The 15,802-nt window shown below is 55.5% G+C and overlaps 2 protein-coding genes across 6 annotated transcripts in view; one reads left to right on the top strand and one right to left on the bottom strand.

Annotated features, from left to right (window-relative positions):
• Positions 1–15,802, top strand: part of KLHDC8A (kelch domain containing 8A) — a 176,831-nt gene that overhangs the window by 57,441 nt on the left and 103,588 nt on the right. The gene's annotated exons all lie outside the window — the stretch shown is intronic.
• The window catches only part of CDK18 (cyclin dependent kinase 18), a 39,878-nt gene that overhangs the window by 4,972 nt on the left and 19,104 nt on the right, over positions 1–15,802 (bottom strand). For all 5 annotated transcript variants that reach the window (XM_064472394.1, XM_064472395.1, XM_064472396.1 and 2 more), the window contains 14 exons: positions 13,523–13,677; positions 6,650–6,795; positions 6,159–6,284; positions 4,008–4,064; positions 3,646–3,760; positions 3,378–3,472; positions 3,208–3,270; positions 2,683–2,806; positions 2,485–2,605; positions 2,060–2,157; positions 1,604–1,709; positions 1,337–1,379; positions 723–813; positions 314–391 (listed from right to left, as the gene is read on the bottom strand). In XM_064472394.1, the coding sequence (XP_064328464.1) occupies positions 314–391; positions 723–813; positions 1,337–1,379; positions 1,604–1,709; positions 2,060–2,157; positions 2,485–2,605; positions 2,683–2,806; positions 3,208–3,270; positions 3,378–3,472; positions 3,646–3,760; positions 4,008–4,064; positions 6,159–6,284; positions 6,650–6,795; positions 13,523–13,646 (1,387 nt within the window). In that variant the 5' untranslated portion in view covers positions 13,647–13,677. The remainder of the gene's footprint in view (positions 1–313; positions 392–722; positions 814–1,336; positions 1,380–1,603; positions 1,710–2,059; positions 2,158–2,484; positions 2,606–2,682; positions 2,807–3,207; positions 3,271–3,377; positions 3,473–3,645; positions 3,761–4,007; positions 4,065–6,158; positions 6,285–6,649; positions 6,796–13,522; positions 13,678–15,802) is intronic.

Here is a 15,802-nt window from a genome sequence, read left to right as displayed (position 1 = left end):
AGAGAGAGATGGGTCAGAGAGGTCAGATGGTGAATGGCACATCACAGAGAAGCTGAGCCCTGCCGTGCTCTGAGTTAGGTTACAAGCCCTCAGCATTCAGAGGAGGGAGCTGCACCTCAGGGCACCTAGATGTGACTTTAGTACCACGGTAGGTGACAAGGAAGGATGCCCCAGGGGTAATTTGTGGACTAAAGCAGGGAGCAGGGTTCAGGTTTGGCTTTTTCCTATGCGGGACCCACTGGGAGTAACCCCAGGGCCAGTGCACTCCGTGGCACCAGCTGCGAGAGGTCAGCATGGTTTTCCCCAGTCCTACCTGACTGCTGAAAGGCTGAACCTCGGTAGCCAGGGTCCTTTTGAAGCTGGATCTCCTTCAGGGAGAAGATGGAGACATCTAGGCAGAGGGGGCAGAGAGGCAGGCGTCAGTCCAGCCGGCTGAGCCGGCAGCGGTCTGCAAACCCGGAGCCAGGAGGGACGGCAGCGCCCAAGTGCAGCACCGCACCTCCTCCGAGCTTTTCTCTCACACTCCTACTCTACATTGTCCCACCCAAATTGTCTCCTGCTCTCGCAGCCACCAAGCTCCCACCCCGCTCTGCTGCAGGAGTACCTCTGAGGGAGCAAAGACAAGAGGCATCTGAAGAGACCTGGCTGCAAACCACCGCCCACGGCTTGCACAGCAGCTCTTTGCTCCACATCCCCCGGGCAAGGGGACAGCGTGCACTTACTGTCAGGCAGCAGATGCACCCGCTCTCCCAGGCTCTTGAAGTAAGCGTGCCGCAGGGCTGCCTCCGCCGAAATCCGGCCTTTGGCTTCGTACTGCACAAAGCCCCAGAGAGAGGCGATTACATACGGTCTGCACGTGCGAGGTGGCAGTCAGTGGGCGCGGAGGCCCCATACAGGCTGGGTTGGGTGCACATTTGTGCACCTATGCACATGTAAGTGCCCAAGCAATTTCATATGCTGCATGGGTGACAGTGTGTCCAACCACTGTGCCCACCATGGGGGTGTGCAGGCAATTACCAGTGCCATTTGTATGTGCACAAGGGACAGACAGCACACACTGTGTGACCAGAGGAGTGCACCGGCCATGTCGTACCTTATGGATCATCAGATTTGTGTCCTCTCACTTATGTGAGAGAACACAGGGTGAAGGATGGTCACGGTCCTTAATGGGAGGTGGTTTGGGATAGCATCTACAACGCCACAGCTGCAGGGCCATGGCTTATTCTGCAGTCACAGATCCTCTACTGCCTGGCTCCAAAATCAGTGTGAGGGCAGCCAGAGTGCCTTCACTTCAGCAAATCCCTTTGCCATCCACCTGGACTGCTCTACCACTCACCAGAAGGAGGTTCATCAGCAAGTCAATGCCTTCTGAGTCCAGCCTGAGAGAAGGAGGAAATAAAAAAAAAAACCTGGAGCATTATTGCACCCAGGAGACATTGCAATCACCAGTGCAGGGGCCAAGTGGCAGCTGGGACCTCCAGTGCACAACTGCATTCAGAAGCTGCCAGCACCACGAGGAGGAAATGAAACCGGTCTCCCCAGGCTCCCATTTGCAACCAGCGCGAGCCCACCATGCCTTATGTGTCCCTGCACAAGGAGGTACCTTGGGGCGTGATTTATTAACGGCTGGGCTCGGTACTGTGTGAAATTGTAAGCCTTAAACTCCTCGTTGGATGTTATTCCAGGCCAGGTGTCTTCTGTCGGGGTTCCTGGGAGGGGGAGAGAGGGAAAACTGTCATGCTCATTCGGTGCAGAGGGAAGAGCCTCATGCGGCCGAGTGCCAGCGTCCTGCGTGGGAGAGAGGGCACGAATTTCCCCAGCAGGCTGGGATCCACCTGCGCATCCCACAGGGCAGCCGGTGAGCAGCTCCTCGCCCTCGCACCTCTGCGGACGGCAAGCCTGGAGGGGGGCTGCGGGCAGCCCCTGCCCACGCCTGCCCACGCCGCTGCGAGGCTTTGCCAGCGGGCTCCCTCCTGGCGCCTGAGGCTGCGCTTCGTCACCGCTCTTGCAGTCAGCCACTGCCCTCGCGTGGGGATCTGGGAGACAGCAGAAGACTCACCCAGCAGCCTGAAGATCAAATGCAGCTCTTCTTTCACCGTGGAGCCGGGGAACATGGGCCGTCCGGTGACCATCTCGTAGTGGATGCACCCAACACCCCTAGAGCAGCAGCAGAAGCTCTGGGATTAGTGAGGGAGAAGCCCTGTGCACCCCACCACCCCTTGGGCCAGGGCTGAGGTTCCTGGAGAGGGAAATGAGCTCCAGGAGCTGTGTCCCTTCTCTGCTACAGGTAACCGTTCGCCCCTGATGTGGACAGTGTGCTCCAAAGACCCCGAGCCCCAGGGGACACGGAAAACAGCATGGCCTCTGGGAGAGCCCGCCACCCCCTGGTGTAACCAATGCTGTGGGCATGTATGGTGCTGCACTGGCAGGCGGATGGAAATGTCTCGGAGACCCTGGGAAGCTTGGTTTGGGGCTCTGGCTCACCACAGGTCGATAGGTGTGGAATACTCGGTAGATCCCAGCAGGACATCGGGGGGCCGGTACCACAGGGTAACCACCTCATTGGAATACGTTTTCGTAGGGACTGACTTGGCTCTGGCTAGTCCTGAGGACGAAAGGGATGGGCATCAAGGAGCTGCACCTTCTAGCAATGCTGCATCTTCCCCAGAGAAGCCCACCTACCGAAGTCAGCCAGCTTGAGCTCTCCTCTCTCATTGATGAGCAGGTTCTGGGGTTTCAGGTCTCGGTGCAAGATCTTTCTCCCATGACAGTAAGCCAGACCACGCAGCAGCTGGAACATGAATATCTGCAGGGAGGAGAAGGGGCTGGCATTTAGCAATGGGACATGGGCACCAAAAATGAGTCTGTCTCAAGGGCTCTCAAACTTATGGCCAGGAAAGACCCCTCGAAGCTGGCCTGGGGTGAGACACACTGTAGACGTGTTCAGGCCCATCACCAGCAATCCAGAAAAGGGGCTGAACAAAGTCTGCGTGCCCAGTAATTTTATTTAGTGTGGCAGTGACTTGAGAAAAGCTGTTGGAGCATCAGAGCAGGCTGGAAAAGGTCAAACAAGAGTGAAAAGGCTGAACGGAAGAGAGAAGGGGTATCCAGCCTCACCCAGCCCTGCAACACCCTGGACTGCACTCAGGGTGAGCTCCCCATGCGGGGGGAGGCAGGGATACGGGGTCGCAGGCAACACGGTCTCACCTTCACGTTGTGCACGCTCATCAGGTTCCCACAGTTATCGAGGTACTGTTTGAGGTCGTTGTCCTGAAGCAGGAAGCACACGTCAGCCTCTCCTTCCCTCGGCCCCCATCATCCACCCGCAGAAAGGCAGCCACCCACCCGGTTCCTGCAGAAAGCCCCCCCAGACCCACCAGGTACTCGAAGACGAGGGTGAGGGAGCGCTCCGTGTGGATGATGTCGTGCAGGGTCACGATGTTGGCATGTTTCAGGTTCTTCAGCAGTGACACTGCAAGGAGAGGAGACGGCATGTTGGGGCAGCAGGATCTGGGCAGCACGCTGGTGGGACTGCAGGTACACACATCCACCTGCACCCACCCCCACCCCCCCGCCCCAAATCCGCCTGGGACCTGGCGTTGGTCATGACAGGCTGTGATGGGGAAACACCCCTCCTGCCCTCACCCTCCCGTATGGCCGTGCAAGGTGCCCCTTCCTCGTGCTCCAGGCGGATTTCCTTCAGGGCAACGAGGTTTTCGGTCAGCTTGCTGCGTCCCTTGAAGACGGTGGCGTAAGTACCCTGGGTGGGGAAGAGAAAAAATACAAGCCATGCAGACCATTTACCAGGGTGGCACAGCACCGATATACTCTATAACATCTGGAGGAAGGATCATTTGAATCTACAGGGCCAAGTCTGAAGTCCACAGAAAGACTCGGTCTACAAATTACTAGATATTGAAGAACCTTGGCTACAGTCTGCCCTTTGCACTTCAAGCTGCCCTTCTAATGTAATTTAAATCCTTACAGGGGTTTCATACACTACTCACCTCTCCCAGTTTGTCCAGTTTAACATAGGTTTCCAGCTTCCCAAACCCAATATCTGACTGTAAGAGAGAAAGGAAAACATCACTGGGAAGAATCTCATCCAGGAATGGCTTCACCTCTGGGGGGAAGGTCAAGGACACTGGACAGTAACAGCTTTGGGGGCAGATTAATCAAAGCAGGTGTTTTCATGCAGAAGCCCAGCTGATCTAAGTACATAAAGCCCATTACTTCCCCGGAGGAGCTGTGCAGGCGACCAGGCAATCAATCAGAAAACCTTCACAACCGACTGGCTGCTTAAGCAAAACGGATGGCACCTGCATCCCGTACCCCAGGGCGGCCGCAGGCTGCACGACCGCCCCTTCCCGCTGCCACCCCTGCCTTTCCCTTCTCCTCTCACCCACCACCCTGACACGCCACCAGCAGCGGCTGAGTCAAACAGGAGTGGTGATTTGCAAAGAGCTGATGAACTTTTTATTGGAGAAGCCTCGTGGGATCCTGCTGCCGATGCCCAGCCCTTTTCCTGAGTGCTCTCCTACGTCCTGGTCTCTACTGGACTCCGTTCATTTCCCTGCGTGCTGTTCAAATCAAGCGTGGAAGGGACATTTTCCCATTTGGAACAGTAACTCTTTAATGTATTGCTGAGACCTGCTCTTGCGTGCCCAGTGAAAGAAGGGCACACACTGCAAGGCTGCAGGTTTAGGTGTCACTCCTAGCAGACCCCTGAAACGGCAGTTTATTGTGGGGACAGAGATATCTCCTCAGTTAGTTTAGATTATCTGTGTGCCAGGGCAAGGGATGGTTCCCAGCACAACCGGGCCCAAGGCCCAGGGCAAACCATTGCTCCTTAAGATTAATAAACCAGTGTCATTCTCCTACTGAATATGCTTTCATCAGTGTAATCCCAGCCCAGCTAATGGCCCCCCAGCTCAGCAGCGCTGTCCCCTCTCCTGAGCCAAGGGCTCATGCTATGCCACTCGCCATCAGCAGATGGAGCTGGATGGACAGCTGTCAATCAGCAGGCAAAGACAAGGGCTGTGCAGAGAGCATCCCCTGGGGGAGGCACTGAAGGAGCCCCCTGCACTGTGCCCACAGCTCTGCCTGAAAAAGCAGCAGCCCCTGGTCTGGGGTGCCCTTGCAGCCTCCCCTGCTCACCAGATCTGTCCCATGGGTCAGCTTTTTCCTTGCAAGTCGCTGACCAGACCACCGAGCTCTCACAAGCTGCCACTGGCGGCAGGGAAGCTGCTTTCCTGCTCACGCAGGCTGGATTTGGACAAGCAAATCCCAGGGAAACAGTGATTTTTTTACTGGCTTTCCCAAACCCTCTGCGTACCCTGGGAACAGATGTGTCCTGAGCAGGGAAATGAAGTGGCTGCTGCAATGTGAGGCGCTGTACACCCCCCAGAGCCATACTGCAAGTGTTGCAGGAGCATGCCTTATTCATGGAGAGGATCATGAATATTAATGGTACGTTGCTCTGGCTGTGTCTATTTTATTGATTAGATAGAACAGGCAGGTAAATGCAAGCTCTCCTTTTCTCCTCCCTCCCCCTGAAAAGGCATGCCAGATCTGAAGACGCCTGCTGAGACCTCGCTGTTGTATCTGTACAGCACTGAGCACTCCTGGGCAGCAGGACACACGCTTGCACAATTGTAAACAGGGCACCGGGTTTTTGCTCCTACATATGCTGATGCGCTGCAGTAAAGAAACTGAAATGCCAACTAATGCAAAGGCTAATTCATTATTTATCAGCATTTGCATTTCAAGTAGCAGAGGCTCCAGCTCTTGCTGAACCGCAGGAGGCTTTCCATCTCCTTCTTTTGGAAGGAGCCAGGCCAAGAGGAAAGTCAGGTATGTGCAGGGGTGAGTGAAGGAATGTGCAGGCCTGGGGATTTGCAGCACAGTACGCAGATGTGCACGGGAAGAGATGCATATATGCACAGTGGGGAGAACGTGTGCTGCTGGGAGCATGCATTTGCATGGGTAGGGATGTGCCCGTGTCTATCTCCACGACGCAGTGGGCACAAGGGGGTTGCACAGCAGGGCACGACTGCATGGGCGGGTGGCAATCAGCATCGGCATCTGCCGGCTGGGACTTGTACGCACGAAGCGAGATGCTGTGCCCGGCACTGCTCGCTCTGCACAGTGAGACTTACGAGGGAAGCCCGTCGGGACATCCTGCTGAGGGGCTTGGGGAACTCCGGGCTCTCCATCTGCAGCTTCTGCAAGAACTCCGGGGGCAGGCGGATGTCCATGGGCAGGGAGAGACGCTTGCTGACATCCTGCAGAGGGGGCCAGAAGAGTGGGTGATGAACGCATCTGATGAAAGGAGGACTGTCCAGAGACATTCAAGGGGAAGAGCTCTCTAACCAGAGCTGATACTAATGCCAAAGCAATGGGTGCAGCATCTGTGGGACCCTTAGACCCTTAGTCAAAGGAAAAGGGAAGGGGTGTGCATGGGGATGTGCACTGGGATTTGTCAGGTACCATGGGAGTCACGCTGAGTGCACCCAAGAGGACGGCAGGCCTCACGTCTGAGACTGCCAGGTCCCCACAAATCAAACACCGGCTCTTCCAGGCAGCAGGCAGGTGACAACCAGAACCTGCCACGTCCCTTCTGCCTGCTCCAGCCTGCAGCGGTACTTGCCTCCATGGAGAAGCGGCGCTGGTTGTTGTTGCGGTAGCGCACGGCCATCGGGGACTGGCTTTCTGCCTCTGGGGGGGAGATGGGGCTGGTGTCTGCTCGGAAGTCCCTGCCCAGGTGTCCCAGCTGCAGGTGCCCTTGGGCCAGGTCTGAGGACAAAGAGAAAGGAGAGTGAGCTGCTGGAGTGGTAGCAGAAGCGCCAAGGCCCAAGGCACTTGCTTTGGAGAAGAGAGTGAAAGCAGGGCAGGGAGGTCCAGAGATGCTCTGGGGCATGGGAATGTCTTCTTCCTTCACTATATCCAGGAGGCAGAAGGAATACCTGCTTTTTGCTCCAGACTCCTGGTGCATCACCACCCACACAGCTCTGCTCAGCAGCACCCCCAAAGCACCCTCACGCAGCCCCCTGCAACGAAGGTCTCTTCTGACCCCTGACGGGGCGGGGGATGCAGAGAGGGGAACTGCTTCGCACCCAAGGCCACTCAGATCTCCCAGGTCCCAATCCAGTGCTCAACTCGCCAGGCAGCACTGCCAGGCAGCTCAGCCCTCAGCAGCAGCACCACGGGGCGAGTATTTACCTTAACTTCCCAACCTTATCTTCACGAACGTCACATTAGGCAAAACACGATTTGCACTTCAGGAACGCCTCGGTGCCTGACTGTGGCTCAGGGTCCCTCTGTGCCAGGTCCGTACAAAAGCAAAACAGAAAGACAGCCCCGCTTCTGGGGAGTTTACAAGCACATGTACCTAATCTGCCTCAGGAACCACCAAAACTAACAGACATCAGGGTACTTTCCTCCAAGGATGTGACCGTTTCTCAGAAGGTGTTTGGGATTAAAGGCTGCAGAGTCACTTACTGCAAAACAAAACACTCCAGGCTTTCCTGCCCCAACCTGCTGCCCTTAGCCAGACACACAAAAGCTCTCTTGAAAACGAAAGCAGCTCAGAAAAATAACTCTTCTCTCGGGACTCCAGGTGTGAAGCCTCACTGAGCCCAAGAAACCTTGAAAGAAGCAAGAAATCAGAACAAAATAAGCCATTGAACTCCCTCTGGTCTCCAGTTTGAGGCTTGCACTTAAACCTCCTCACTCTGTAATTAACAGCTGGTTGGCAGGAATATTCTGGCACGCATAGACCCAGACAGCGGCACCGCAAAGCACTGACGAGTTCAACGCAGGTCGCCCGGACCCCAGCGAAGTGGATTCCCCCGATTCACACGGATGCTGCTTGTTTCCAAGGGGCCGTTCAGAGGGAGGCAGCACTAACTGGATGTGCTGGGAGGGAGGAGAACCACCTCCCCAGGGGAGGGATGCATCTCGCTCTGAAATGCAGGGGATGACCCTTTTGTCCCCTCGCCGATGGCCAGCTACGCTCCGAGCGAGGCCTCTAGGGTCCAAGGGCCCTGCCATAAAGCACCGGTGTCCTCCACGCATCCAGGCACCCCGCAGCTATTTCCCAGAGCAAGGAGGCACACTGCAGGAGGGAAACTCCCCAGGCAGGACCTGTGATGTCCCAGGCTGAGCCACCGAGCCCTGCCCCTTGCCAAGCCCTTTCCCTGAGCTGCACAGAGACAATCCCCTGCTGTGCCTAATGCAGATTTCAGCCCACCGATCCCAGTGTGCTCAGGCAGCCAGCGATGATCTCATTGCTGAGGACAAGAGAGGGAGGGCTGGCTTTCACGGGGCGGTGAGCAGGGCTGGGACCTGGCTCCAGTTTGCTCATCTGACGGATGAGAGGTGGCAGGCAAGTGACCTGGGAAAAGATGTGGTTTTGTGCCACGGTCACTGGAGGATCAGGGGACCTGCGAGCTAAGGGACGCGGGGTGTCCTCGACAGGCAGCCCACACCTAAAGGACAAGTTCAGCCCAATCCACTGGGCCTGGGATCATCTGAAACAGTGCCAAGGAGTTTTTGGGCAGACAGGCAAAGTCACCCCTTCCCCCAGGATTGCTGCGGGACTCTGGCCCCTGTCCCTTTCTGGCCATCTGTCTGTGCAGGAACAGTTAGGAAACTTACCCTGATTTAACCACAGGTATAAAATTAACATGGATCAATTAAACTGAATCAAATCTTTTTAACTTGCTCACTTCCTAAGCAAATTATCTGAAAAAAAAAACCCGCCAAAGGCCATTTAAAATCTGACCGAACAGAGTTCAAGTAATCCACTTTAAACGATAGTTTGGGTGAATTTGTGCTGGTTCCCATACATAAACAAGCCCGAAGACTTGGTAAAAGATGCAGCCTGTCCCTGAAAGGTGCAAACCAGCAGCACTGTCACTCTGGACCAGCAGCCCAGCAGGTAGGTTAGTGTCAATCTCTCCTCATCTACAAGAGTATCAGATGTAAAGCCAGAGGTAAGATCACAACCCGGGCATTCCTGTGCATGCAAAAGGGGATGGGATACACAGATGTGACCTACCACAGGATGGGAAAAGCATGTAAAAATATGCAGAAGACTTGCAGAGATGAGGGGAAAGGTGTTTTGGCTGCCCTGGGGCCAGGGAGGGCAGGCGGGTTGTGCCAGCCCAGTCCATCCTGCGTCACTACGAGGTGCCCGCAGCACCCAGGGACACCCAGTCCCGCAGAGATGCTCTCGCAGGGCTGGGGCTGCCCCTGGGGCTTGGAGGACCTTGCCAGGTGCTCGCGGGAGGAGATGTGAAGCTGTGGGCACGCAAACGGGAAGGCCTGTTCGATTCTGCTCGGCATTTCATGTGGATGACAGTGAGCCCTGACACTCTGCAAATAATAAGGCTGCATGGGATATCAAAGCAAATTAAAGTGAGACCGCAGACACAGAGGCTGCCTTTGACAAGCCTCCCACCTTTCTTTATAAATATATTTAAACACTGCCTCTGCCAAAACAAGCTTTGATCTCCCAAGGAAAGGGGCCAGAACCCTTCACTGCTTGCCCGATTTATAACTTTTAATTACTTTGCTAAGTGCAAGCTCTCTTCTCAAAGCTCTGTTACACTCATGAGGCAGGGCTGCACTCAGGTCTTGGATTATTCATCCTCCTTCCTCCCCCTCATCATCACTTCTCTGCGGCCTTGCACTCCAAAGGCCAGATCAGGCTCTAATTTATGCCATTTCAAACTGGGAGTTATGCAGGCTTTGCAACCTGAATACTGAGACCTTATTTGGCCTCGGGGGACAGACTAGGCTGTTGTGGGGCAAAGCCCTGGCACAGATAGGAGCTGCTCTGAACGCCACCAGCTCTTATCAAAGCAAATGGGAGACACCAAGACCCGAGACCTCTGAAAATCCGGAGTATGGAGAGAAATGCGTGACTGGGGAAGCCCAGGAGGAAAGGAAGGAGCCTCCTTGCCTTCAGCCTTAACGCGAGGCTGCAGCAGCCATGGAGAAGGTTCCCCATCTCTGAGGATGTGGAGATGGTGCTGGTCTTTGTCAAGGGTATCAGATATAGCACAGAGCCCAGCCTGGGCTCTCCTTAACCCAGGGGCTTTCTTCCACCTCTGCCTCTGCAGCTGAGCGGCTGCTGTGGCCAAGAAAAGGCTGTGCTGCTCAGGGGAGGGATGCACGGCAGGGTGGAGGGGCATCAGATGCCCCAATTCAGGCTGTGAGTGAATCAGGCTCTGACCACGGGCACCCCCTTTCCCTCTCTGCATCATCAGACTCCATCAAGGTGACATTGCCTGTGACGGGATGTGTCCAGGCTGGAAAGCTGTTTGCTTTTCCATTTGCCAGCTCTGCTTCTCTCAGGCCTCGTTTTATCAGCTTCTGTGGGTGAAGTCATGGGAATTACGGGATGGGGAGGACAGAGCTGGGGATTTCCCACCACACCACCAACAGGCGAGGCGGGTTTCTACCTATGAGAAGGCCTTGCCTTGTCCTGTTGCCAGAGTCAGAGCAGCTCTGCACAGGCTTTTGGAGCACCTAATGAAAAGGTCTTCTGGCTTCTGCATCACCCTCCTCCCCAAGGACACATGGAGGCACTCACAGCCACTGGAGTGTGGGATTTGCAGACTACCATGACCTGTGAATGCTGATAACCTGTGATTTCTGATGCTGGAGGGAAAAATAAAAACTGCAAGCAATTCCCTGAGGAGCTGTGTGAGGTGATGAAAGAGAAAATGATGTGCTGATCTCTGCTGTGATTAGCACGCTTTTCTGGAGCGAGTGATCACAGTGCCTGAAATGTCATAGGTTATTCGCTCACCAGGAGAGAAAAGATCACTGCAGGCAAGCCTGCCTGCCATGCAGGCAGCAGAGACAGCCCCAGGGGCACGTTCAGAGGTGCTGAGCAAAGAAGGTGAGACCCAAAGCAAAGCTTTTCCTTGTTTCATGGGGAAGAAAAGCAGCACAAGAGTGCCTGCCACGGCTCTAGCCTCAGCTCTGCTACCAGCCTTCTGCACAACTGTGGCAAAGTCATTTTGCCTCTTTGCACCCTGATTTCTCCATCTGTAAGAGACCAACGCCTCGGAGAGGACTGCTGCCTCCCTAAAGTCAGAGCCCTCTCCAGCTCCCAGCAGGTCTAAACCTCATCACCAAACCCTGCAAAAAGCAACTTGCACATAAACATCCTGCTCATCCCCTCCAGCATCACCAAAACGATCCTGTCCTGCTACACATCTGAAGCATCACACTCCCACACCATGCCCTGATGCCTCCTCACCCCTGAGTGCTGGGGCTTGTGGCCCCCCAGCTCTGCCCCCCGGCACTGGTGCCTCCACCTTCCCCCTGCCGAGCCCACGCCAAGTCCTCTTGGCACAGGGCTGTAGGCAAAGAGCTCCCAGCCAGGAGGGGTTTATTAAATGGCTGAAGAGATGCCTCAGACAAATGTGGTTGTCAGGGCTCTTCATAAACAACAGCCGCAGCCTGCAGGAGATGGAGATTAAGGGCACTGTGGAGGTGACTTCTTGGGGTTGTTTACAATCCCTAAGGGAAACTTAATCAAGAGATCTCGGGCAGGAGGGAGCAGGCTCGGGGTGGTGGGTACGGCAGGGGCAGCGCGTTTTGTCTGCCCTGCTTGGGAGAGGGCTCGGGTGCAAACTGGGAACCGGGCACCAGGGAGCAGGGGGCACTGGGGAGGGAAAGCTGTGGCAGGGGGCCAGAAAGGGTCACATTCAGGCAGGGAGGGATATACCGGGCTGGCACTGGGGCGTCCCGTAACGGCACATGAGGAGCTGTACCCCATGTGCACGTACACCAGCCGGCTCGGGGCGGTGCTGGCAAACCCTGAGCCCCTGGTGCCTTCCCAGGCCCAGGCAGGAGAATCTCCTAATCATACCTCACAGTCTAGTTCTTGTCCAACCTCTACCCACAGGGTCGGGAACACCCTCCGTCCTGGGCCCAGGCTCAGTCTGCTCTGACTTTGCCCTTATTCTTTCCCGGCTACCTCGAGAGCGAGATCAAAAGCAGGGGGGGTGGACAGGCAGCTGCTGCATGCCCTGGTTTGCCATTCAAGGGCGAAGGAATAACTGTGATGAAGGAATAAATGTAAAGCAGAAGAACGGGGAAATCGCCTCTCCAACAAAGCCTCGGTTTGCACGGCAGAGATAACAAGCCCCGGCTCAGACATCCCAGAGCAGAGGTCCCCCAGGGAAGGCAACAGCAGCAGCAGCTGTCAGTGCCCAGGACTTTCTTAGCCTTACACCATTTTATCCTCACAGCTTCTGCACATCTAATTAAGGGCTCAAGTCTAATTATAGTCCTTGCTGCTTGCTCGGGTATGAGGGGAGGTGTGTGCAGGGGGGAGCAGGGAAGGAGGCCGTGAAGGGATGCTGTTCAGGGCAGCCTGGGTGTCTAGAGGGATAAGAGGAATGTCAGGAGCTGCAGGAGTGAGGAAAGCCAGCTCTAAATTAGGTTACTGCATCTCTTCTTTCAAGCAGGTTAGCTGGCAGAGAGACGGTCCCTCCCTGCTGGGGCAGACGCGAATGCCAGGCAATTGCATCATGGCCTCAGCCCCTGCTTGCAGCAAAAGTTTCTAGCAATTGTGGCTGCAGGGTGAGGGGGAAAAAAGCTTGAACATGACCCGAGCGGTCCTGAGGGCACCGACACATGAACGGGCTGGCCTGTGGCAAAGCGAGTTGTTTTGGTAGGAGGCAGCGGCAAACGCATGACGTGATCGCCAGGAGCGGTTCAGCCTTGCACCCGCAGCAGCGAATTTACCCCCGATGAATTAAGTCTAACTTTATCAGGTTTCCAAATGCCTGCCTGTCAGCGGCTCTGCCTGCTTGTCCATGCACAGCCGCCTCGATGCGATCTCTTCCCGGTTTATGCCTCAAGCATTGCCTCTCCCTTGATATGCCCGTAGCCGGAGACGGCAGAGCCTGCCCCAGCCTGCAGTGAGGCAGCTGCTCTGTTTGCAGAAGGGATGCGCCCTGTTCTGCTCATGGAGGTGTTAACCCTAAGCCTCCCGGCTCCCTGGGACCTTGAAAACTGCACACCAGGAGAAGGCTGCGGGTCCAGGAGCGAAGGACGGTTCAGCGAGCCCCAGATGCTCCCTGAACAGAGAGAGCAGTGCCTTTGACTTGGTGGAAGTGTTAGCCTTGAGCCCTGGAGAGAGGGCTCAAAGACCACTGGCACTTTTGGGCAGCCAGGAGATCCCACACTTTCACACTCTCTACCTTAACCACAGATGTGTCATTCCTCTCTGTTTTGTGCAAATACCTTTCCCTCCTGTAGGGCTTTCCTTATGTAAGTATAAATCTCTCTACAGATCATATTTAATAACAAGGCATTATTAGTCCTGCTGGATAGATGGGGAAAGCAACACCGACAAAAGGGGCAGTAACTTTCCACATGTCAACACACCCAGAGAAAGGCCAGGGGGCTGGAGTGGAGATGCTCACTGGCAGTGCTGACCCCAGGTGCTCCCAACCAGTCCCAGCACCCTGGCAGGGGCCCAAGGGCTCCTTACCTTCATTCCTCCGGTTGTTGAGCTGGTTGAACTGCTCCGTGAACTCCGTCAGAGACTCCTCGATGGTCTCCGTCCGAGGAACCGAGAGGGAAAACCTCCGCTTGAAATTTTTCATCTTGTTCATTTTACCTTGTGGTGCAAGGGATGGCAGAGCCCTGCGGGAAGAGGAGAGAGCAGGCTGAGAGGGTCGGATGATGCATGGGACAGCCCTCCGGCCCCACAGCTCCTGCTCCTTGGGCCTGGCAACACCCCAACCCGAATTTCCCCTGCTGGGGGGGTCTCCAGGGGTCCCTGGAGACATCCTCTTCTCCCAGGCACCGCTGCTGTGTCAGAGCAAAAGAGGAGCCATGTGGTCACCAGGAGAATCAGGTTCCTCATGAATTTAAGACCCGACTGTGGTCAAGAGGTACAGCGGGCTTTTTCTGAGCTAGTTACCAGAGATGAGCCCAGCGCAGAGCTGTGCACACTGAATCACAAGTACCAACACAGGCTGCACCTTACAGCATCCCTGGTAACTCCAGGAATGCCTGGAACAGGGAAAAGCAGGGTGGAAATGAAGGAAAGCAACAAAGAATAAATAAAGACAGAAAAGATTCAAGTCCACACTCCTCCCTGTACAAGGAGGCACCTCTCCCCCGGCAGTTTGGTCTTTGCTTTGCCCTTGCGAGAAAGACTTCCTGAGCCAGCAGCAAAATGCTGAGCGGAGCCGGTACCAGCTGGGGGGATCCCTGAGAGCCACAGCAAGGGGAGATGCTTTGAGCTCACAGCTTGCTCACAAGCTCTTGAATGACTCATCCTGTACGGGCATTAGAATCGCCTTAGCCAGGGATCCAATTAAAGCAATAAAACCCTTAAACGAAGAAAACCCTCAAGGGGCACATGGCAAAGCGTGCTGAGCCCGAGCAGCCACACGAGCAGGCTGAGGGAGCTCGCTCTGGGCAGCTCAGAGCCACACACCGCTTCACCTTTCCTACATTGGCTCTTGGAGGCCCGTCCGTAGCTCAGCAGCACACACAGGACCGGGCTGCAAGAGCTGTCTGCGCAGGGTTTGGTCTTTAGCACCAGCCCCTCCTCCTCGGGTGTTATTCCTCCTGCCGAGCGCAGACCTAGCAAAGTGCCAATGCTCCCCAGACCTGCAAACATCAGTGCCTCACCCGCAGCCAGCCACAGCTTTGCCCCTTCCAGTCCCAGGCCCGAGGAGTTTGGGTCTGTTCCTCTCCCCTTCCCAATCTGATGAGTGTAGGGCTGCCCCTCCACCGGCCTTTATCATCTCGACCCTCTCACCTGTCTGCCGGGGGATCTCCAATTAACAGCACTGGACTCCTTCAATGCTACTCTCACCCACCAGCCTAAGGGATGATCTTAAGGGAAAAATCATCCCTTGGTACCAAACAGGCATCAAAAGCTACACAAAGCAGTTCTTTCCTGTACCAACACACACATCCCACGACTTCTCCCGCACCCCTGGAGCGGGTCGGCCCCCCTGCTCCGGGGTGTCCCCACTTGCAGCTGAGCAGCCCTCTTCCCTGGCTCTCCCCACTCCTTCCCAGCCCCCTCGGGGGCTTATCAGCACAAACAAACGGTGATCCCATTCCAGCCTGATGCGATCAGACACAGCATCCGGGAGCTAATGCATCGCGTCGCCAGGGCAACGGGAACACTTGGGCTGACATGCCTGCATCTGAAAGCTTAAAAGATTACCCATCAGCAATATAAACACTCTGTTTTCGTGTCTGCCCTGCTCTGCTGTGAGGCATGGTACCCCGCTGTGGGTGCAATCCCCTGAAAATCCCCGGATTCACCTGAATCCTGGGGACTCACACCCCTCAACCATCCTCACTCACCTCCCACCTCTAATGTTGCAAAAAACCTACAGCTGAAGGCTCGACTGCAATGCTTGTGCACCTGGAATCAGGGCTGGGGTAATTGGCTGGGGGTGGGAAGGGAGGCTGGAGGCTGCTTTGAGTTGCAAAGCAAGGCAGGAGGATGCTAGACACATCCACTTCAGGCTTCAGACATTCAAATGTTTTCTCAGCACTACAGAAACATGCTTTGCCAACAAAGATGCTGGCACTAGTGAATGCTGCAGTAGCAAAGCCTCCATGCTGGTGCTTTCCTCGTGGCCAAGAATAAAGTCTCCAAGCAGTGCTGCTTCTTCTGAAGGGAAGGCAAAGCTTGACGCTTGCTTTGGAGACCATTTTCCCAGCCCGTGGCTCTGATCTGGCTCCCTTCCTTGCAAGCTAAGCAAGTTTTAACCGAGGCACTGCTGGTGTGTGGAAA

The sequence above is a fragment of the Phalacrocorax carbo genome, chromosome 23 (genome assembly GCF_963921805.1).
Source record: "Phalacrocorax carbo chromosome 23, bPhaCar2.1, whole genome shotgun sequence".
NCBI lineage: Eukaryota > Metazoa > Chordata > Aves > Suliformes > Phalacrocoracidae > Phalacrocorax > Phalacrocorax carbo.
The sequence above is the reverse complement of the archived record's forward strand: the minus strand, read 5'-3'. Positions and strand labels throughout refer to the sequence as shown.